Genomic DNA, 24485 nt, shown 5'->3' with positions numbered 1-24485 from the left:
AATATATAGTGACGAGAGCAGTGTTGCTTTTAAGTAAATAACGTATTCACATAATTTATTTTATGCTTTCCTGTAATTTATAAAGAAATATCAGTGAATTAAAACTGATAATTTCACTGTTCAAACAATGAAAATTATTAGTTTACTGTGAAATGACGTCATTTTTTGACGAAATGACGTCATTACTTCAGCGAAATTCTCTAGTTAAACTCTGTAACAATGTATATAAACTGTGAAAAAAAGCATAAAAAAAGAAAATTTGTTGGATTTGGTTGAACATCGATTTTAATTCACTCGTGATCATAGAAAATATATATTTTCTATCATCACGAGTGAATTAAATTCGATAATCCACCGAATCCAACAAATTTTCTCTATATAATATGTGATTACGTTAAAAGCAACACTGATAATGCTCCCCCAAAATTTATTTAGGGGGGAGCATATAGTCGCCGCTTCGTCCGTCCGTGCACAATTTTTGTTCGGGCTATTTCTCAGCAACTAATGACCAGAATTCAATGAAACTTTATGGGAAGCTTCACTACCAACAGGAGATGTGCATATTATCAGCGGGTTCTGGTCAGATGATTTTTCACAGAGTTATGGCCCTTTGAAATTTTCAATTAACTGTACATATAGTGCAATTCTTGTCCGGGCTATTTCTCAGCACCTAATGATCGGAATTCAATGAAACTTTATGGGAAGCTTCACTGCCAAGAGGAGATGTGCATATTATCAGCGGGTTCTGGTTGGATGATTTTTCACAGAGTTGTTGCCCTTTGAAATTTTCCATTAACTGTACATAATAGTGCAATTCTTGTCCGGGCTATTTCTCAGCAACTAATGACCGGAATTCAATGAAACTTTATGGGAAGCTTCACTACCAAGAGGAGATGTGCATCTTATCAGTGGGTTCTGGTCGGATGATTTTTCACAGAGTTATGACCCTTTGAAATTTTCCATTAACTGTACATAATAGTGCAATTCTTGTCCGGGCTATTTCTCAGCAACTAACGACCGGAATTCAATGAAACTTTATGGGAATCTTAAGGACCAAGAGGAGATGTGCATATTATCAGCGGGTTCTGGTCGGATGATTTTTCACAGAGTTATGACCCTTTGAAATTTTCTATAAAAAAATATTGTCCCCCAACTACTGTGCTCCCAAGACGTTTCCTTTTATCTGAATATATAGTGAAATATTGTGACAAAAAAAACTTTGGGGAGCATCACCCGTCTCCGACGTTTTCTTGTTTTTTATTTGTTATGTTGCTATGCCAGTTCGCAACAATTTGCATTTCAAATGCGTAATGCGTATAATTTAATAGAAGATAGCGTTGGTTAAATGATCCTAAGTGCAAACTTCATGGAGTTTTTAGCTCGACTATTATATATGAAATATATATAGTGGAGCTATCCTACTCACCCCGGCATGGGCATCTGCGTTAGCGTGCAAATGTTGAAGTTTTCGTACTATCCCAAATATTTTCTTTGTCCCTTGACATATTGCTTTCATATTTTGCATACTTGTTTACCAACATGACCCCAACCTATAAACAAGAGCAGGCAACTCTATCAAGCATTTTGTCATAATTATGGCCCCTTTTCCACTTAGAATATGCAGCAAATGTTAAAGATTTTGTACTACCCCATTTATTTTCATTGTCCCTTGCCATATTGCTTTTATATTTTGCATACTTGTTAACCAACATCACCCCAACCTATAAACAAGAGCAGACAACTCTATCAAGCATTTTGTCATAATTATTACCCCTTTTATACTTAGAATATGCAATTTATTGATAAATTTATGTTAAAGTTTGCGTACTACCCCAAATATTTCCTATATCCTTTGACAAATTGCTTTTATATGTTGCATACGTGTTTACCAACATGACCCCAACCTATAAACAAGAGCAGACCACTGTATCAAGCATTTTGACATAATTATGGCCCGTTTTACACTTAGATAATTGAACATTTTGCTTAAATTTCCATAACTTCTAAATTTATGATCAGATTTTATTAATACTTTGTCAAAACAACACTTACCTGAATACCACAATTGATTCCACCCAAACAATACCCCACGCCCCTACCCAGAATCCCTCCCCCCCCCTAATTTTTTTTAAACATCATCTAATAAATTACCACACCCCACATTATACTCCCCCCCCCCCCCCCTTCTGAGAAACAACAGTTTCGGAAATTATTGTATTTATTTCTTATCGGTGGATTTCTTCGTTAAATAAATATATTACAGCGTATTTCGACAACACTAAAAAATAGAAGAAACATGTTTACAATAGTATTGCATAGAAGCATCAATCACAATAAAAAAATATAAATGGTAACGTCAAAAGTACTTGATGTAAACCTGAACAAAACATGGTCAAATACAAGTATGATAGTGGTTTCCATAATTAAAAGAAATGCAACTAAGTATATTCAAAATGAGTTGCTAAACGGTACTAAATGCGTAGCTAACTCAAGCTGCAGAATACATAAAAACTACAGGAATACCACATAACTACGAAAGCACCATTGAACGTCGTGATTTGAATTCGAACATTTCGTGGGAGACAGTTGACCGGAAATCAATGTTCATACAGATAAATGCCCGGATGCTGTGCATTGCACGTGCTGCTACGCTTTGTGTCAAGTGTCGTCAGTTTCATTCTTCTGAAAGGAAACCGGAAGGTAACTCTCCTCGTGTCTGCTGCCATATAGTCATTCCGCAGCACTGTGTCGTCTGCAACAAGTGCAGCATGCACTCAAGATGCGCGTCAGCATTTTCTGCGCGTCTTTTCGGAAGTTGATGTTCAAGTAGCTATAAATAACCGGATTTATGGCGTTGTTGATGAAATACGACTTGACGCAAAATTTAAACAACACCTCTTGAGTCGGAGTCAAATTGTCTTCGAAATCTTTCTTTACGCTTCGGATCGTCATTAGAATTAAGAACGGTAAGTAGCTTATAACATAGGCGACAGTCACCGCAAACAAAACAACAGTTGTCCGCGTGACTTTGATTGTCCGCTTTTTGGGAAAGTCTGTTTTTGTACTGGCGGAGGATGTTGAAGAACCGCGCTTTTCTTTGACGCATTTCTTCTTCGAGTTTGCCGACTCGTTCATTGGTTCAGACGACATGTCAGTGCTTATGGGGTCGGACCCATTGTCGATTGGAGTTTCTGCTTTGCCGTTACTCGTATTGTGTCCAACATCACCGTTTTGTTCCGCTCCTTGACTGTCCCGAATTGAACTCGTACTCAAAACTCGCCCTTTGCCTGTTGAAGTCGAAATCCCCGAATCGCGGTTGACTTTCTGGCCAATGTTTGCCCGCTTTTGGCGCCAAATTTGAAGTCCAATTTGCACGTAAATGATCGCAAAGAATGTTAAGCATCCAACGAACAAAAGGCCGAGCACCCCGTAATACATACTGGGATAATGCGTGTGGCGAATCGAGTCGTCCGTTGAACAGTCCACTCCCTGAATACCCGGTTCAAGCTCTTCAGTGTGCCGTCCAAAAATCAAGAACGCCGGCCATGACAAGGCCACGCCCACAAACATGGCCGCCACACAAATGCGCTTCGATGTGGCGACTGAAATATTCCTGCCTAGTTTACAGATTCGGAGGAACCTGTCGACAGCGACAGAGATGAGTATCATTGATGAGCCGATCGTGGTAACGGATTCCACGAAACGTAGCAATTTGCACGCGGCCGAGGCGTAAAACATGTACGGATAACGGAGGTCAATTATTTCGGTCGGCATGCCAATGGCACAGGTTAAAAGGTCGAGCACCGCCAGCGTCATTATGAAGAAATGGGATGATGTCTTCGTCGGCTTGCAGCAGTAGACGCAACACACCAAGACGTTACCGACGGTCCCGACAACCGTCAAGATTACCATGTACACAATGACGGGTATGTATAGCGTCGCTTTTTCATCGTTATAGCGCTGTAGTATCGTCAGCCTTTGCTCGTCCGTCAGGTTCAACGTCAATGACGTCACGTTAGCGATCTGTGACGTCACTAGCAGATTTCCCGGATCTACGTTTATTGAGGCGTTAGTGGTGGATAATTCCATGGCTTGTCAGCATTTGTTTTGCCTGAAATGAAGAAACTTGTTTTGAATACTATATTTATGTGTTTTAGATAACACTCGTCTGCTTTCTGTAAGAAATACAAATTTGTCGAAGTACTTGTGCATTTTTTACGTACAATCTTCGTACTCGCATGAATTGTTTCCTCTTTAAACTAGTTTTGCATGTGCAGTTCGTGGTATCATATAAGTTTTGGATTAAATGGTTAGAATTGGAAAAGCTGAAATTGCATTTTGTCATTAGTAAAGCATTATATACAGTTCGTAATGCTTGGCTGAACATGAATCGTGTATCTGTTTGGAAATTGCAAAGCTGAGTAAAAAAAAAAAGAAAGTAAAGAGTTGTTGTGAATAGGTCTATTTCGGAAAGTAGCGTACCTCAAGGCAGGATATTTGGGCCGACACTTAAATATGTATCTATATCAATTATATTGACATGATCGACAATTCTATCCGACTGTTTGATGCTGATGACTCGGAGTTGTTCAGCTTGGCCGAAGTGCCTTTGGACAATAAACCAATCCAACGAGATACCGATAGCCTGTCTCAGTGGGGTGATACATGGTTACGAGAAATTCAGCACTCTTGACTATGGTATGCATAAAGGGGGTAATCACGTGATATTCAAGATGGCGACGGCAATGCCGAGACGCTACGGCAATGCCGAGACAAGTATTTGTTGCCGTTTTATACACTTAATTACTTGTATTATTTTTTTAATGCCGCTATATAATGTCTTGAAGAAATGGTTAATACTGTGGCAAGCTCAAATTTTTAATTGTAGCATAATCATAATGAAATCTCACCAGCAATATTTTACAAATAAATTGTGAATAATGAAACATTTGTCCTAATCGTTTATTGTAATCAAGTAAAATGTTTAGAACTTCTACATCGGCATATGGGATGTTAGTTAAAATGGATTGGCTTTTAAAGAAGTCTTACCGTTCTTTTATGGCATATTCATATATCCGTTTGGATAAAAAAATATATAGCATGAGCGTTTCTCGAAACAAAAGCACATAGAGTAGCAACATTAATTTTTCATTGATGCAAACTTCGCGCCGCTAACCATAACAACATAACCATCACAAAATATCGTGGACAAACCAATAATCATATTGTTAATACACAAACTAAATACTACGATAAAAAATGCTGTCACTGTTACTCTTATAAAACATAACACAATTACATTCGAAATCCCCGTAAGTTTGACTTCATTTTCTAGCGTATCAGAACTCTTCTGTTTTGTTTAACCCATTTATGCCCAGTGGACTCTCCCATCCTTGTAAATTGGATCAATTTATTTCTAAAATTAGGGATGTCTGGTATATTTTTTTTCTATATTTAGAATTTTTCTTACAGAAATTCCTTTAAGCAAACAGCGCAGACCCAGATGAGACGCCGCATTATGCGGCGTCTCATCTGGGTCTACGCTGTTTGCAATGTCCTTTTTTCAGGACGCTAGGCATGAATGGGTTAAATATGCGTACGATATATTTCATTATGGGCGTTATTAGACGCCAAAAAATAAAGAATTAGCTCAATCTGCATTAATGCAAAAGATGCTAGCCTTTAAGGTTGCAAAATGTTATTGCAAAATGTTACTGTAATGCTTTTTTTATAACAAACATCAATGATACAACCTCCTATTAAGTTTTTCCTATGTCAACTACATTATTAATTTTGTTAACATACACCGCCTTTTAAAAAAGAACTGGAAATGTATAAGTACCTTCTAAAATATATTGAGTTATATATGTATTTAACTGTGGAATTAATATCAATTCGAGGACTGTACTACTGAAAACTGCTGTGACAGAACACAATATACTTTTCTACAACCGTGAACTGCACTGAGTAATGAATACGAAATAAGTTCTTACCAGAAAAAATATATAATATAATCAACAGTCCACAACACTGTCACCATCTCAGACTTTTCTCTAGATGTTTGAAAGCGGTACTGATTTGGACGCGTCAAAGAGTTCTCATCACCAAAGGCACTAGACCATCAGGCCATGAACCGCAAACATAGGCCAGACCAAATCTTGGGTTCATGTGCCCACTAAGATTAAGTTTGTTGTCAGTGGGAAAGTGCGTTAGTTTACCCTTTTAGCTACTAACATTTGTTGTCGCTTTCGAGTTAAAGTGGGCGGAAAAATGGGGGGGGACATGCTTGTTAAAGTGTAATAGCTAAACCAGTCAACGTGTAATAACTAAACCAGTCAACGTGTAATAACTAAACTAGTCAACGTGTAATAACTAAACCAGTCAACATTTTTAACAAGCGCATATTTCCCGGTTCAACTGAAGTTTTAATAGCAACTCCAAAGACCACGATTAAATCATTCACAAAACATACCATTGAATCTCAATGCAAACCACCCCAGCTTTTGTCAACAAATAGACAACCCTGAAACAATGTGCATGGGTTGACAGCCTATGAACAAATGATATGTAACAAAATGCCAGATCGTCTGCGATAATTTCAATTTGCAAGACTTACATAATAGATACAGCACACACTTTTCTTCGAGAACCAAAGCATCCTATGTCAATCTTTGCAAAGCTTGTATAAGCTGTGTAACGGGAACCAATTTTCTCATTCCCGCAGTACAGATAGGAAACTGTGTAACGGGAACCAAATGTGCCATTCAAGCATTACAGAGAGGAAACTGTGTAACGGGAACCAAATTTTTCAATCCCGCTTTACAGATAGTAAACTGTGTAACGGGAACCGCATTTCCCGTTCCTGAATTGCAGAGGATAAACTGTGTAACGAGAACCAAATTTCCCATTCTCGGATTGTAGTAGAGACCTATCTGTGTAACGGGAACCAACAGACAAAATGAGTGGCCTAACAGCTTGTCCAATGTCCTCATTACTTCCTCTAGTACTTGTGAGTATCCTTATTACTCGTGAATTAACAGCTCCGGTGTCATTCAAAGGCCACGAAAGGCCATGAAGTCAACATCGCTTTGATATTATGTGGTTGACTTTGGGTACCCCTGAGGTTATGCGAAGCGCTCTATTAGGATCCGCAAATGGATTTTCGCATGTAAAATGCATATTCAGCCCAATGCCAGTGGAACTCTTAAGCACAGCTGGTACTAATAAAATAGAACGTATTGAAATCTGCACGTTTTGTAACAAATGCGACCGCATGGCTTTTTCTGACATTCATATATACACTTACACTGGGACCTAAATTCAGCGTCCTTTTCACAGGTGGTTAGCGTGTTGCTATTATAATAATTAGTAAACACATCATTTTGAATGAAAAATCGTCAAATTATAACGAAAACTCTTCTCCTAAAAAAAAACAATTCACTATCAAATATATATACGTGGATCGTCTTATTGCTTAAATTGTGACCCAGCAATTGTAAAACAAATATGGCAAGATATGTACATTTCAAGAAAGACAATTCATTACTGCGTTTAACAAGACCGAGTTCATGGAAATCGCTGCACAATTAATGAAGTTTTGGCTGTTGAAATCGACGCACCCTATTGTCGGGTCATTTTGAGTTGAACACCTGGTTATATATATATAAATTAAATGTAAATGTTATTTCCAGGGTACCGCTCGTTATCACTTTCTCTAGAGCGTTACCAAATGTCGGCCATATCCTCCGGAAACACCTGCCAACACCCCACACTTCAGATCATATGAAAAACGTATTTCCTGAGCCCCCGTTAGCAGCATTCAGAAGAGACTGCAGCCTTCAAGACATATTGGTTCATAAAAAACACAACCGGATGTTTTTCCGAGTTCCCAACAGGAGCGGACCTTGTGGGGCACAGAGGTGCGCAATCTGTCCATACATGATGGAGGCTGAAAAGTTCAGCGACACCACCGGCAAAAGCTACAATGTGCGGAACGAGGTCACCTGCAAATCCACCAATGTAGTCTACGCTGTACACTGCGAACGGTGTAAGACCTTCGTATACGTAGGAGAAACGGGAGATACCCTGTACCAGCGACATCTTCTTAACCTGTCCCGGATACGGACTCGACATAACGACCCGGTTTCCGAGCACTTCTAAACAAACGGCCACAGCGTCGCAGACTTCCGGGTCATGGTACTCGAAAAATTAAATGGAACCGACGTGTACCGGAAGACCATCGAACAACTTTGGAAGCGCAAACTAAGAACGTTCAAGCCATATGGACTAAACACAAAAGACTAACATTGGCGCGCAATGTAACGTGCGATAATATAACGTCACTTCCGCTAAAGATGATATGCTTATTCACAAAAAAACGCCGCTGAAGAAGACCGAGAGGTCGAAAGCTACGGCAAATTTAATAAAAGCGTCTTATTTTTTATAAACGGCTAAAAGCGACTTTATTATATATATATATTTATATATATATATGATAGTGAAATGTTGTTGTTGTTGTTGTTTTCAGAGAAGTTGATTTTTCGTTATTGTTTGGTTATTTTTCATTGAAAATGAAGTTTTTACTAATTATTATCATAGGCACACGATAACCACATGTGATCCTTTCCAATCAAAGTTCCGGTCAGCGTTAAATAACACTTCTGTTCAAAAGATAACATCAAAACATTCGTCACATGTTGTTTGTTTATTTTCATTTTCTTGCTTTATCATGATCGCCCATCAACCAGACAACTGCGCGAGCTTATTCTAGTTTTATTTTTCTTGTTCGTCGGTTTTTAATCGAATTGTTTGAATGTTTGTTCAGTCATAGGTCTCTAGTACTATTGATTTGTTTTTAATTAATTAGTATAAATTCGCATATTAAAGTCTATTTATTCTCTAAACAGGGTCTGCATTTAAGCGTCATCATCTAATTCCTACTGTGCAGGTTTTATCCACTTTGCTTAATTTCTTAGAATTAGTGTCGCCTGCCCTTAACTTAAGTATCTATCAAATCAGATACCACATCGATCACATACAATACTACGACCACTGTGCGGACATAATCAATTGATAGTAACCTTGAAGCGCGCGGATCGATCTATGTGAGGTGATTACTTTCTGTATTAAAGTTACAGTTGTTCAACATCCAATTAACATTGGCAAGAACGTTCAGAAACATTTAAATTTAACTCGCATCTTATGGGCATAACCCTTTCAAGTCAGGTTTAAATTGAAAATAAATCGACATGAATCTAAATACAGGAACATGTATACAATGGGGTTTTTATTCGTTTTTTTTATAATACAGTCCGGACCATCGACCAAGGCGTCGGAACGCAAAACCGTTTCATATAATCTAATAATCAACGACAAATCGAAAGCGGTCTACTAAAGTCACATCAATAGGTGCTTAAACAACCATTGATGGTGTTCTAATTAATAAATCTTCTTTCATGTCACCAATAATGTCGATCTGAATATTTTAGAAATATATTTAATTTTCAGTTGAAAAATATCTTTTGGTGGATCGTTGATGGTTGGTCGTTTTTTACCGGTCAATAAACAACGATCTGTTTTATTCGTATGAATTTAACCACAAGCTATGGCGTAAGAACAGTTTTTAAAAGCCACACGTGAGAAATTCAGAACGACAAATTTGATTTACAAACAGATAAGTAAAAATGTGTTTCGAGTCCATCATTACTTGACGTTTTTGTAGTTTACGAGTATAATGTTTGTATCTATATTAACCTTTGCCTTTAGAAATAGCGAAAAAATATAAGAGAGAAAAACATTATACTGAACCGATAAATAGTTTGCCTTCTCATGCTTAACACTTATTGGTGTGGATTTGTTGTTTAGTAAAAATACTAAGCGAAAACCGCATTTAAGTACAGATTTGCACGTGCGATGATAACACAGTCAACGATTTTACGCGGTTTAAGTTTGGTCTACACCACTTGCTTACAGCACAAGTTGCGGTCACAAAAGTATAAACTTCAGTTACTCTATAGTTTGAAACACGGCCACTGTATTTCCTAATATGTATACTATTGAATCTAAATAAATAACTGATTGAATAATATGTATTCATTTATTTATTAATTCATTCATTATTTCATTAATTTATATGTAAATATATTTAAAAATATTAAAAGTAACTATAATACATATTAATAATAATCATGATTTATTTAATAATAATTAGTATTATCAGTGTAATAATAGGAATAAATATTAGTACTTGTAATATTACTTGCAATTTGGTCACAACCACAAATCCACCACAACTTTTGATGTAACAAGTTTTGATGAACACTTTCTTATTCCTATTCGACACAAACAAGAAAGAATACAGTTAACCGTTTATTTACGCAAGTAATTTATCAGACCGTGCCTTTTATCAAAGCCAAATAATATATCCATGTTTAATTCCTCATAAAGCAAACAACTTTTCACTACAACAAATACACAGTATAGGTTCAGGACGCTTCGTCAAAATTGCTCTTTTTTATGAGACATATAAAAATAATTAGTAATCAATAAGAAATTCAAGCAAGGGCGTAGCTATATCTGTACTTGCTTTGGGGCTCATTTGTAGAAAAAGTCATGACATTTGCATCTCGAGTTTTAGAAATAATAATAAGGCGTATCTAGGCATTTGTTCATAAAAACAACTTATGAAAACAAATCATTATATCTAGAAAACAGGTGCTTTTATAAAAAGGACTTTTTATTGTATAAAATATAGTCAATACAAATATAAATATATATTTTAGAAATATTTCTTATTTTGTATACTAGTAGTACATAGAAGCAAAAACTTCGAGACGGTGTGGCCATGTCAATTGTAGTCAAACATTCAGACAAATCTGCTATTTAATTTCTTTATAAGTATTTTTGACTTGGTGCATGTTATGTAAATACCTATTATCTCTAATGTATGTTGGTGTAAATTATATATATATCTTGCGACTTAAGTTTTTATTTATTTATTGTTGTCTGTCCTGAAATACCAGCAAACAACGGGTTTAAACTCGCAATTATGTCGTTTAAATCAAAACGTTAAACAAAGAAATGTTTAAATAAAATGTATTAAATGTTCATATTTGAAGGACAATTGCTACGCCACCGCCGTGTGTATAACGTTAACATTATCCTAGGGGCTTAAAAGTCAACGATGACGCTTACGCCGTCATTTGGTCAGTTAACAGCCAAAAGCGACATTCCGTGCTGTTATTTGACAGTTTTAATGAGTTGGGAGTCGGTAATTTATTTCATTAAGTGAATTGCGCGAGTGTATCCGAACATTAATAGGTTAATGAAACTGTCCGCGCATCTGAAGAACACACAGTATATGTCGTATGCCCTAAACGTACTTGTATTTGTTCTTCCTTTGTTCTTCTTTTGTTCTTATGTCTGAGTTGATAGTATGTTTGTTGATGCTACATGATGATGATGAACATGATGATGAACATGAACTCAGAATCTTTTATTATAAAGATAATGGTGGTGGCGTTGGTATTGATAGTGTTGATGATAATAACGCTTCTTAAGATTTAGTTAACAGATGCTGCTTGTCCGATAGAATCGCTCTTCAATGTTACGTTTAATGATGCTGACGACGGTACCAGCGTTGAATGCGTTGTTTTAGTGCTGTTGCCTCCGTTGTAATTACTGCTGTTGTTATTGTTATTGTCAGATTGCGTGAATCTGACGACGCTTTCGCAGACGTGTGTACCAACGAATGAATGATTAAGCCACCTTTTCGTGTAAACAAACTATCAATTCGTTAGCCTCAACAATAGCACAACAATAGCAGAACGAAGTAAACAATTAAAGTCCTTTTGACACGCCATGTTGACACGGGCTTAACCAACCGTTATGAGAAAACAGCAATCAAAATGAGCCCAATATAATTCAAACACTATTCCACAATTGAAGATAAATAAAAGGCCGCATTTCATTACTTTGAACAATTGATACGTTAATGACTAATATTTGGATTAAAATACGACTGTGTGTAGCCCGCGAGGTGGGAGAAGTTTAAATGGTCCTTTGTCCTTTGAAAGCTCTTCAGTTTGTTATTTTCTTTTAAGGTTATGATTCAGTAGTAAAAATTTAATCCCAAATGACACCTGAAAACTAAAATTAGAGATTTTCCGATGAGATTGAAGAATATGTCACAAGTTTTACTTTTGATCGCATACAAGAAAAGTATCGGAGATTTGTATCAGTGTTTTATATACGATTTGAATATATGTTATAGCGAATTCAAAAGTTTGAATTTGTAGAATTTGTAGATCATAATGGATAAATTGTCAATCTATTTTATGTAATTAAAGCTTTTGAGATTTTCTCGGAGGAAACACATGGTACAGGGCAAAGAGCTGTTTGAAGTAATGAAATGTATATACAGCTTTAAATGTGCATGTAAACCATAAATTGCATCATTTAGCTTTCGAACTTATGACGCTCTCTATTTTTAGCTGTTTTAATAAATTATAGTAATCTATTACTATAATTTATTTAAATAGCTAATCTTATTATTATAGATACATGTCTTTATAAAGCCTTTTGATATTCAAAGTTTGCTTTCCTTCTTCGTCAAACATCATACATTTCTGAAATCTCAAGCTTTTAAAATTGGTGTGAATTTCACAGCAATGTTTACAGCTTAAGATATTAGAAAGGTGCTGATTAACTTGTTATATTCCATAAATTTACATCACAAAATATTTTTAAGCATTAAAATTTACCTTGAAAAGTGCCGAATTCAACAATTTTAAAATTCTGGAGGGTAGACCCCTGCTGCACCCTTCCTGGTTGGACACCCCAGTCAAAAATTCCTGAGCACGGCCCTGCGTTAACCAACAGAAAGTTCAGGTTTATCTTTGTCTATCTTACTCATGATATTTAGTTGAGTCTCGTCCTGGGGAAAACAGGGCTTAATGCTAAAGGACATTTTCCGCATAGACTTGATTTTCGCTTAGAAAAGACTTTCTTTAAACGAAAAATTCAATAAAAGAATAAAGTGTCGTCCCACATTAGCCTGTGCGGACTGCACCGGCTGATCTGTGACGACATTTAACGAACATGCATTACGTCCCGTTTTCTTGTAACTCGGCGCGAATTAGGATCATGTTAGTCATATATGTATTTTTGTGGTGAAATAGTCACACCATCGTAAATTTAATTGGTTGTACAATATTTGAAATGATATGGCACCCGGTACGAGAATCTTGCGTTGTATCTGAATATTGTTTCTACATAATTCTAATGCAAATTACATTTTCGTTCATTTCAGAATTTATTTTCTTTTTTCTATTGTTAACCAATGTATGCCTAGCGTCTAGAAAAAAGGCCTTGGCAAACAGCGGAGACCCAGATGAGACGTCGCATGATGCGGCGTCTCATCAGGGTCTGCGTTGTTTGCTAAAAGGAATTTATGTGAGAAATATTATAAATATAGAAACAAATATACTAGATATCCCTAATTTTGAAAATACATTGATCCAATTTAGAAGGATGGGAGAGTCCACTAGGCATATATGGGTTAATTGTCCAATAAATCATTGCACACGAAAGTTACCGTATGGGTGATAACGTAGGTAAGTTTTGTAAACCATTGTGCATTTACATGTACTTAATTCCTTCAAAATCATTCACAAGCGTTCGATCTATTTAACTACGCCGTTCATCAACACGTCCAAAATGTTACAACTTCCTTGACTTCGGGCAATGTCTGTGTATGTATATGTTATTTATCCACAAGTTAGAAATACATCGTGTATACGTTTTGGTAGCTTTTGCTATGTATAATCCATCGCTTATGTATATGTGTCGTGCTCTGTGAAAAGGGGGTTTAATGCATGTGCGTAAAGTGTCGTCCCAGATTAGTCTGTGCAGTCCGCACAGGCTAATCAGGGACGACATTTTCCGCTTTTATTATATTTTCTGGTCATAGAATGTGTCATTTAAGCGAAAATATAATTAAGGCGGAAAGTGTCGTCCCTGATTAGCCTGTGCGGCCCATATAAATTAAAAATGTTAATAGCCGGGGCGTGCATTAAGGAAATTTTAGGAGAAATTTCTTTCCAGAGTGTGTCACTGGACTTTCAATCAAATCTGAAGATATATAGTTTCCAAGACACACAGACAATTGCAGACACGATAGTCCATTGATGTCATGTTGAACAAGTTTGAATACTTAATGTATGTATCATATAAATGTGTATTTTTCAGATAATGCCTTGTTTATTAAGTTAAATGTGTGACATACACATTTAGCTTAATAAAGAAGGCATTATCTGAAAAATACACATTTAATTTAAAATAGTTTCCAGCAGAATTCAAATTCTAAGGACTCAGTGTCGCCAAATACTGCCCAAATTTCCAAATATTATGAGTAAAACATACAGAAAAATTAGAATCAATGGAGTTTAAACATCCATTAAAAAGAGAGATTTAGTTAGTAAAAGCGCTGCATGTATGCAATGGAGAAATAACTTTCGATTTATTGGCAAATTAACAGCGATTATAATTTCGATAAATAGGAATCTAACCACGTGGGTGTTATTCCGAATGAAATGCTTGTAACTGTATTTTACTTTTGTGTTCTCAGCATACACTGGGTCTTTGCGTTGTTTATGATTAGACAAATCAATAGAAACCCAAGTACTTGACCGCGGCCGCACGGGTATTTAACGCAGAGGCAATGACTGCAGGGGACAATTACGACTATTTATTTGATTTATGTTTCTAACATACAAACGTATTGTTCTTGAAAACTGCGTTGTCCAATTGATAAAAAACAACACCGTCTACATCTGATTTGAAAATGCTGTTCTATATGATATCAATCATTCAATATATAACAGAGTAAATTGTAGTTTTCTTTATGTTACTTGTGTGGATTAAGAAAATTGTGATGGCCCGTTAATCGGAAGTGTTAAGACTTAATTTGTAAATGAAGACGCCCTTAGTGTGTCTTATTTTATAATATAACTGTATAATTGTTATGATTCCGCTATTGTTCTATTCCACTCTTGCTAAGTACTGTAGTACTCAAACTTGAAGAGGTATAGAAAACATAATGACTCGCTTGATTATAACAATTAAATTCAAGTATCCAGACAAAGAGACTCATTAAGACTCATGGCCGTCATTGGTCAAAACTCATTGCCGGCTTGCGACACTTTTGAGTTCCGTTTCGTGGGATGAACCAGTTCTTCGTTTAAAATTAAAAGAGCATATAAAAGTTTAATATGGTATTTTATTTTCCAATATCAGAATAACTTTTAGAAAGTTTGTATTAAAAAGTACAAAAAAAAATGGACACAGAAGTATTTTTTTATTGACGCCCATCAAGACAATTATAATTATTACAAAAAACTTGTCCGTGGGGAGGGGGTGGACGAAAAAGGAGCGAAGGAAAATTAGCAGAAGTAGTAAAAAGTAGAATTTCACTTGAATTACCTCTATACTTTACGCACTTGCATGCTATTGATAATAAGACATTAGTGTAGTAACCTAATTGAAGTACGAGGCTTTTGGGGGCATGAGTTAGAGTCGCGCTGGAGAAATGTGCCGAATATATATTGCCCGGCATTTAAGATACATTTTCTTTCTAAACGTCGATAGAACATTTTAACTACACACAAATCAGCTTGAAAAACAGGAAATATGGATAGATACAAAACATGTCGATATCATTGAAAGGGGACTGTCCTCAATATGCCACTTTTAACGCCACACCTATTTGCATAACGATGAGAATGATGATGATAATGATGATGATGATAATACAATACTGTACACAAAGAGAACATAATTTGTAATGCTTGTTCCACAAACGAAGTTCGATATCTGAATTGCGAATACCATGCTTTCTTCAAGTGTACCAAATGGCTAGATTTTTATAACTTAATGAGCTTTAATGATGAAACTATTTGAAACAAGTTAAGTATGTATGTATATCATCTTTTGAAAATAATCAATAACTTAATCAAAAACTTTGGATATAGTTATACATCTGTTTTATTTGTGTTGTTGTTGTTTGTGTATGTGTTTTCCTATGTCTAATCACAACTGTTTTAAGATCTAAAATATCAATAGATTAATAATGTACAATGCTATATTAACACAACCCGTATGTATTTTTATAAATATGTTCTACACACAACTCTGATATGATCTAATAGTTAGTTATAATGTATTACTATGTATTTTGGGCCGAAGGCCTTTGTTTACAAAATAAAATTGACTTGTCTTGCTCTGGAAAAACGGGGCTTAATTCTTGTGCGTTCAGTACCGTCCAATGTTAGATTGTGCTATCCGTAATCAGAGATGACATTTTACACTTAAAGTGTATTGTTTCGTTAAAAGGAAAACTCTTTTTAGCGAAAATCCAGTTTAGATAGAAAGTGACGTCCCCGATTAGCCTGTGCAATCCACACAGGCTAATCTGGGACGACACTTAACTCATAAGAATTAAGCCTCGGTTTCCGAAAGCAGGCTCATAATTCACCCCCTTATGTGCCTTCTAATTTCAATGTCACATGGTGCCTTTTTGCACCAAGGGACGATATAAATATGCGTTTAAATTAAGAAATGGTAATCATTCAATAACTAAATACACTCGTTATATGATTTATTATCCATACGCTATAGAGGATTTGTGATTTCCAAAAGAAATTCGTTTGTTATAGTTGCGTATACGTTTGGTTTAAACGACATTAATATGTTTAATGACGGTAATTTGAAGCTACTTAAAGTGCTTTTGTCGGCGAAACGTTTTTCAGCAAAAGAAATGTTATTACAAAATTACTTTAGAAAAGTCTGATTTAACGTAATCTTCAAATTAATAATCATTGACCGGCATTTGCGGAATATAGTTCCGTATTTATATGTATACGCATGTGCTTGAAATTGTATATTAATAATTTTTCCCATCGATTTTCTGCCAAAGTTGTAGTTGATAATAACAAACGGTTGTTCATTATTTACAATACCCGGTAAACAATACATTGTTATGAAAGATGTTTTGTTATAAAATGCATGCAACTATTTTTAATCGAACAGTGTTACATATATTATTTGTTGCATAATATAATAATTATTTTCCAAACAATAATACTATATCTTATATAATGTGCATAACGTTTCGTTGTTTATATGGTATTAAAGTGAATTACCTAATTTTTATGATGATTTCTACACTTCTATGTATACTAATGTTTTTACTTACCTTGTACTATTTTATTATATGTCACAGATATATTAAAGTTTACACAATCACTTATACATGTATATAATTGCCGTTTAACTATGATTTCGTTAAACCACAACCATCTGTTTTCTTTCGTCCCACTGTGTGCTTTTAAAACAAGTATCTACAATCCATCCCAAAATTGAAATGTTTTTAATACAGTTGATTTTACCACACAAGTGCCGCAAAAAGTAAAATCCTGTAGATTCTATAAAATCAATCGTTTCATTACAATATTGACAGTGGCGCGTTTCTTAACCAAGATTGTATTTAAATACACATAAATATTTACTTACCAATGGCGAAAGTAATGTCCAAATATTGGGAAACTTATAAGCGTACCAAGGTCAATTTTAAATCAACATAGCTTCTTCACTGTTACATCAACAATGAATTAAACAGCCATGTAAGTTGTTCTGTTATGAAGCTAAATGGCGCACGGTCAGAGATTAAACAAACATTCGCACGTTCGTTATTAAGTCAACGCAATTGTCAGTCATTAAAAGATCACATTTTCACAAATCCTATTTTGACAAACAGACGTAAAAATTATAGGATATGGTTTATATCGGTCAATATCCAATATTGCTTGACGAAAATATACATATCATAGATATGAACGGAATGTTAATACGGATTTTCATTATCTACTTTCATTATCTATGAGGGATTTAATAAGAAAATCACTTGTATGACTTCACGACGTACTTTTCAAAGTAAAGATTTGAGCCTTGCTCTGTGAAACGGGGGTTTAATAGATGTGCGTAAAGTTTCGTCCCAGATAAGCCTGCGCATTCCGCACAGGCTAATCAGGGAGACACTTTCCTGCTTAACTGCATTTTAACTAAGAGTAGACTTTCTTTAATCGAAAAATATCATAAACGCGGAAAGTGTCATCCCTGATTAGCCTGTGCGGACTTAACAGGCTAATCTGGGACGACACATTTCGCACAAGCATTAAACCCCCTTTTCGCAAAGCACGGCCCATTTACTCTTGCATACAATACATGTAAGTTCGGTTTGATGATGCTTTGATCGTCACCATTTACTGGGCCCCTCCTACATCTACAGCTATGACTAAATGTCCGACCGAATATTATATGCCGCTCGCTCTGAGAAACTGGGTTGAACCCATTCATGCCTAGCGTCCTGAAAAAAGGACATTGCAAACAGCGTAGACCCAGATGAGACGCCGCATGATGCGGCGTCTCATCTGGGTCTGCGCTGTTTGTTTAAAGGAATTTCAGTAAGTAATATTCAAAATATAGAAATAAATATACAAGACATCCCTAATTTTGGAAATAAATTGATCCAATTCAGAAGGATGGGAGAGTCCGCTAGGCATAAATGGGTTAATGCATGTGCGTTAAGTGTCGTCCCAGATAAGCATGTGCAGTCCGCACAGGCTAATCTGGAACGACACTTAACGCATATTTATTATTCTGCGTTTTGTTTAAGCGAGGTTCATTTTATTAGTCAATTCATTTAAATGAAAACTAGTTCTTGCATTGAATTATATACGTTTGAAAGCACTGTGTACGCATATGTTTACTGTACGCTTAGTACAGATTTTAACTTAATTGTTCGTAAAATTAGTCTTTTAACCATGCCCGACGGACGGACGGACAGACAAACATAAATATGAACAGTTAACACCGAGCTGTCCCGGAGAACTCGCTTTTATCGCATGTGTTTTGAACCACGGGTTTTATTTAATGACAAAATTACTTGAAAAGTGGACGGCATTTTGTCATTGCGGGTTATTGTATTGTTTTATTGGAATTGAGCATTTTCTTATATTCGGTGTATTTTAGTCAAAATAAAGTACGAAGTAAAATGTTGGTGGACCGGAGTAAAACGTTCTTAATAGCGATAAATTTGATTTAACGATGACGGAAACAGCAGTGTTCGACTGCATATTACCAGATATGAGCAACAATCGACGGTCATTTATGCTATTTCTTTCCACGTTGCAAAAAAGTTTACAAAAACGATTCTTTTCATTCTGGTCCTTATTGTCGATGGGCTTAACGATGTAAGAAAGGTCTGGAGCCAACCGCAACTGCTCAAATTTCGAAGAGGCCTGCTACTATGTTATTTTTTCTTGTTTGAGATTTTTCGTGAACGAAAAGTGTGCGCCCGTTCGGAACTGAATTGACTGTATGTCGATATTGCTTATAATGCTGAGCATCCGTCCATGCAGGGCATATCCTCACTGCAATGCTGTCAGTAGATCACACTTAGTTCCTGAGCCATTTCTTTCTGAATAAGCATTACAACAATTAATATTCCTCTTATAAGGAAGAAGCAGTTAGTAGAGTTATTTTTCAATCTCTGATTGAAAGAGAACGGAACGCCGTCGTGTAACACATTGTGTACACGAAGTGTTAATCACATCGACATTCAAATAGACTGATATTAATTGACATACGACAATAACATGTAGGTTTGTTTATGTAGCTTTTTTCTTGAGTTGAATAATCTAATCCTTCTAAACATCATTTTTTGTCTCTTTGTGCATTTCAAATAGTTTAAAATCATAATAGAAAATCCCTACACTTTTCTCGGTGGCTGTGGTACCGGGTGAGTGATATTTGCCATTCAGATATGCATAGGCGCAGGTACTATACCACCATCCTGCTTCATTTATTTTAATCGATATAATAATATGTTTCGATCGACGTAAGATTATATAGAGGTAGCTTTAATATATAAAAACGTCGTATTCATAGAATGTTGATTAGTAAGAATGTCGTTGTGTGGATCCGGCCGTAAGACTTAAACTAGGTAAGGTTAAGTAGTGCAGAATTCTCTAAATGGTTTCAATATATATCATATACGTAACGTTATGTTCCACGGAGACATTCGTAAAGACCAGAACTTGATTTCAATTAGCGACATTTTTTTTTCTTTTGAGATTTTATATGTAGTCTTCTTTTACTCTGTAATTGTAAGTCATTAGAAAACGAGCACAGAATAGATTGTTCAATATGAGTTTGGGATACAATACGTAGACAAGCCACTGCTGTTTCGTGACAATTATATACCAAATACTGTTAATAGTTCTCATAAATTCTCAGGTATGAAACTCTGCGAAATGACCTTTCAATATCCACGCAGAGTTGTCGTTCCATGCTCTCACATACAATCTTTGCCATCACAAGAAAATCCAACCAGATTTGGTAAGATTGTATTTTTATTTTCTAAAATAGATTTAACGCGATACAAAATGCTCTTTTAATTATTATTATGTGTCATAATATATTCCATGTGCATTTCCGGCTACGATATCCGAATATTTACGAGCAAACGCCAGATTGCCTTGGGCAGCTTCGGAAACACGACATAGTTCTCATGAATATGCGGTTTCCTTGATGGAGGTGACAAACAGCCTAGTAATTTTACTGATAGCTTCCATAATCACCATAATCACCATAGTATATGGGTCGCTCCAAAATTATTGATAATTTCTATTTTGTGACTAACTACAGTCCCTTCTGATTTGCTTCTGATTCGAATCCAATTATCATTCCTGCATTATTATTCACTTGTTCGCGTAATTATTTCTAATGTAATGTTTTAACATTTTGAGCAAAAACATAACAGTATTAGTTGATTAGTTCTTCCCCCACTAAATTAATAAGTTAATAAAGATGACACAGCCATAAGGCGAACTACACCTAAAAGAATTATCTAGGCAGAACCAGATCCGCTATTTGCTGAGAATTTATGAAAATTACCAGTACTTTCATACAGCAGTCATTTCAGATCAGAGATCGCGAATGAGATAGACGCCTGACACCGAGCATGAACAGTGGCGCAATAAAAATAAATTTATAATACTTGTTCAAGTAAAGGAGTTTTGAACGAAAAAAAACGAAACTTAGGAAACTATGGATGCAACTACAAAGTTTGCTAGTAATGTTACATTGATTAACGTTACAGAACAGGAGACGTTCAACGCAACGTCATCAAACGTTTCCGGATGGGAGCCTTTCTCTGTAGTCAGTTACTATAGAGACACACGTGTGCTGCTCTGGAGGGTGATTCCGCCGATTCTTGTTTTCATTGGAACGATCGGAAACGCTCTGACTATTATCGTGCTGCTTCGTCAGAAGAAGATGACGTCAACGGCGATGTTCCTGTTAGCTCTGGCGCTTTCAGATACGCTCATTTTGTGCAACGCACCTCTGCGAGCCTGGTTGTATAATACCTGGGACATTGAAGTCCTGTCGCTGAGTAGCCCCGGGTGCAAAGCGTTATCCTACCTTCATTACTGCAGCTTCCACCTCTCATCGTTGCTGATCGTGGTCGTCACGCTCGAGAGAACAGCTTGCGTGCTGTTCCCGCATAAAGTGAGACTGGGCTGTTCCCCACACAACGCTGGTATGATCATCATCTCCATTGTGCTATCCGTGTTCGGAATAAATATAATAATACTCGTGATATTTGATGTGAATGAAAACACGGGCTGGACGTGCCGTCCGTTCACGAAGGGATATCGAGACCTATCTGAATACGTTTACGGATGGATCGACTTCACGTTAAGGTTCGGCGCGCCTTTCCCGCTGCTACTCATTGGCAACGTCATCATCGTAGTGCAGCTCGCGCGTTCCCGCTCAAGACGTCAGCGGATGAATATTTCCGGTCAGGCACGCGACACGCGTCCATTGTCCATATTGATGATGGCCCTGTGTGTGCTGTTCCTCCTCACGATGACACCGTTGTTCGTCTTAAGATTTTACTTTCTCTACCAGAGGGAGAAGCTATCTGCGCTCGAGGCAAATGATTTCGTGTACATTGCGTTCCTTTACGATGTTGCCGTTCAGGTCCACTACTCCAACGCCACCTTCAACTTTGCCATCTACGTGTTCAGCGGCTCGAGGTTCCGCGCAGAGCTGAGGAGCCTGCTTTGCTGTAAGGCAACACAAGGCACCATATTGTTTGGAAGCTAGGGACCGATGCAGACGAAATCTTAATGCCACCAGCAGCAAAATGCCGACGAAAACTGTTATCGTTAACACCATTTGACATAATTGCTTATTTCATAATATTAAACACATATGCTGGATTGATTTTGTATATTGGTAATATATATTAGATTTATTCTACACCTTTAATAAATGTGTGATTCTGAAAATAAGGTGACACGGTGTTGTACGTATACAGGGTGCAGCATCAACAGGGTTTCCCGGATTTTACATGGGCTGGGCAGAGTGTAAATACACCGTTAAGAACGTTATTTTATAGTTCTCAAGTTGTTGAAATACATTTGCAAAAATCGTTCGTGCATAAAAGACAGTATTTCTTGCAGTTTGTGCAGATACCTTAGGTATAAGAATAAATCATTGAATATGTCTTAAATCGTTGAACAAATTTCACATTGCATTACCGTATAAATGAATGCAGTACACATAGAATTTTTGAACACGAACACATTCTTATCAAATAAAGTAATTCTGATGTATTTCAAATTGCCATAAGCAGCATAAAAATATGTCTTTTCAGCACAAGTTGAAATTCTTAAGAAAAATTGTTTTAAAAAGTAATTTTGAAAAAAAAAGCAGCACTTACCGGTGTGTTTACATCCATTAACGTTTAAATGGGAACCCAACAAAGTTACGTGATTCTGCACCCTGTATGTAAGGCCTCTGGTCAGTTGGGTTATATATGACTCTGCAACACTCAAGACGAAGATCTATAAATAAATATGTTTAGATCTATTGCATGTGCGTATAGTATCCTCCCTGATTAGCCTGTGCAGTTTCCGCCTTAATTGAATTTATGTTTAGAACAGACTTCCTTTAAATGGTAACTTTCACAGACTAATCTGGGACGACACTTTACGCACATGCATCAAGGTAGCGCACCTCTAATGGGCACATATCCAAATATAATTTAATTAATTATTTTCTTAATCAGCATCATTTCACTGAACTACATGCAAATTTGTAGGTAGGCTTTCCATGCTTTTTAACAAAATATACCGATTTTTTCAAAACCACCCTCACGCTCGGCTTTTGTCCAGTTTATTTTCACCCCTGGGGTATATAAAAGTTCCATAATTCATTCAAATTTCCAAATATCGGCATGCAGTTGGTGTGTACAGATGCAGTAAAGGTGTTTAAAGGTTAAACAAGATGAAACAAGTATTATTTTACACACATTTATTTTTTTTATTTTAATCTATGGAATAGCGCCATGAAATGTAAGTGATTTCAGCCAACTAAAAATTGGGTCGGTTAAAAACAAAGTGTCATAAAATTCAAAATAGCATCATTAAAGTTATATTTTAAACTTAGTTTTTATAGAAACACTATATACAGCAAACATACCAAAAAAATAGACAGATTTACCGTTTACTTTTTGAAATAAAAATAAAAATGCAACATGCATCATTCGTATTTTCAGCAGAAAATTAATCAATTTAGCCATAACGTTGTTTTAATTTTAAAATTGAAGGATGTGCATACAATTTTCAACATATTTAACAATAAACATAGCTTATGTGCTATATTAAATCAAATTACGTTAGAAAAGAAATAAAACGCGTCGCAAAAAGTATGCGATGTCGGCAGGAATCGAACCTGCGCGGGAAGATCCCAAAAGATTTCTAGTCCATCGCCTTAACAACTCGGCCACGACAAGTTCGCATCAGTGCAACCTTAAATTAAATATCCATAAGTAAACAGGTAAAAAGGCTTGCTCGATCTTTGAAGAAATCGCGAAATCGTATTTTCAGATGATAATTGGATCAAAGTCAATATTTATAGTGAAAATAATGTATTCTAAATGAATAAGTTAAACATATATCAAAATTCGAAGCTTAAAAAAAATAAAATGCATCTCTCGGAAATAAGCGATCATTGAAGATCGGCAATGATCGTAAAAAAAATCGCGTGTCCTCCCGGATTAACCCCTATAGTAACTTAGTGCTGACAACCATTTCCACGTCTGACTTAAATCCGCCACACCATCAAGATTAGCATTAAAATCGGGATGTTTTGTTGGTCTTGATCAATACAGACGATACAATAAAAAACACTGATAAGGTTGAGTATTGAACCTGCTATTATTTCAATACCTAAACCTTTTTTTATAAAAATAAACGACCAGCTAAATGTAAATAAATGTTACGGTGATTCTCTGCTAGCATACTGCGCATGCGCTATTATGTGCCCCCCCCCCCCCAATTGTTCCGTTCTACAATATC

General features: G+C 36.1%; 2 protein-coding genes across 5 annotated transcripts; one reads left to right on the top strand and one right to left on the bottom strand.

Annotated features, from left to right (window-relative positions):
• Positions 1-2206: 2206 nt before the first annotated feature.
• LOC127850410 (alpha-2A adrenergic receptor-like) lies at positions 2207-17785 on the bottom strand. Of its 4 annotated transcripts, none has more exons than XM_052383434.1 (2): positions 17569-17785; positions 2207-4111 (listed from the first exon to the last, which is right to left on the bottom strand). In XM_052383434.1, exon 2 carries the CDS (start codon positions 4087-4089, stop codon positions 2731-2733), a length of 1359 nt encoding a protein of 452 aa, XP_052239394.1. In that variant the 5' UTR covers positions 4090-4111; positions 17569-17785; the 3' UTR covers positions 2207-2730. The 4 variants fall into 4 exon arrangements, with proteins under 4 accessions (XP_052239394.1, XP_052239395.1, XP_052239396.1 ...); XM_052383435.1 differs by lacking the exon at positions 17569-17785 and adding an exon at positions 17252-17400; XM_052383436.1 differs by lacking the exon at positions 17569-17785 and adding an exon at positions 12762-12862.
• Positions 17786-21165: 3380 nt separating this feature from the next.
• Positions 21166-22227, top strand: LOC127849901 (cysteinyl leukotriene receptor 2-like). The gene has a single exon (XM_052382653.1). It carries the CDS (start codon positions 21166-21168, stop codon positions 22225-22227), a length of 1062 nt encoding a protein of 353 aa, XP_052238613.1.
• Positions 22228-24485: the final 2258 nt, after the last annotated feature.

This window comes from Dreissena polymorpha, chromosome 11 (genome assembly GCF_020536995.1).
Source record: "Dreissena polymorpha isolate Duluth1 chromosome 11, UMN_Dpol_1.0, whole genome shotgun sequence".
Classification (NCBI taxonomy): Eukaryota; Metazoa; Mollusca; class Bivalvia; order Myida; family Dreissenidae; genus Dreissena; species Dreissena polymorpha.
This window is presented reverse-complemented; position numbering and strand designations above follow the sequence as displayed.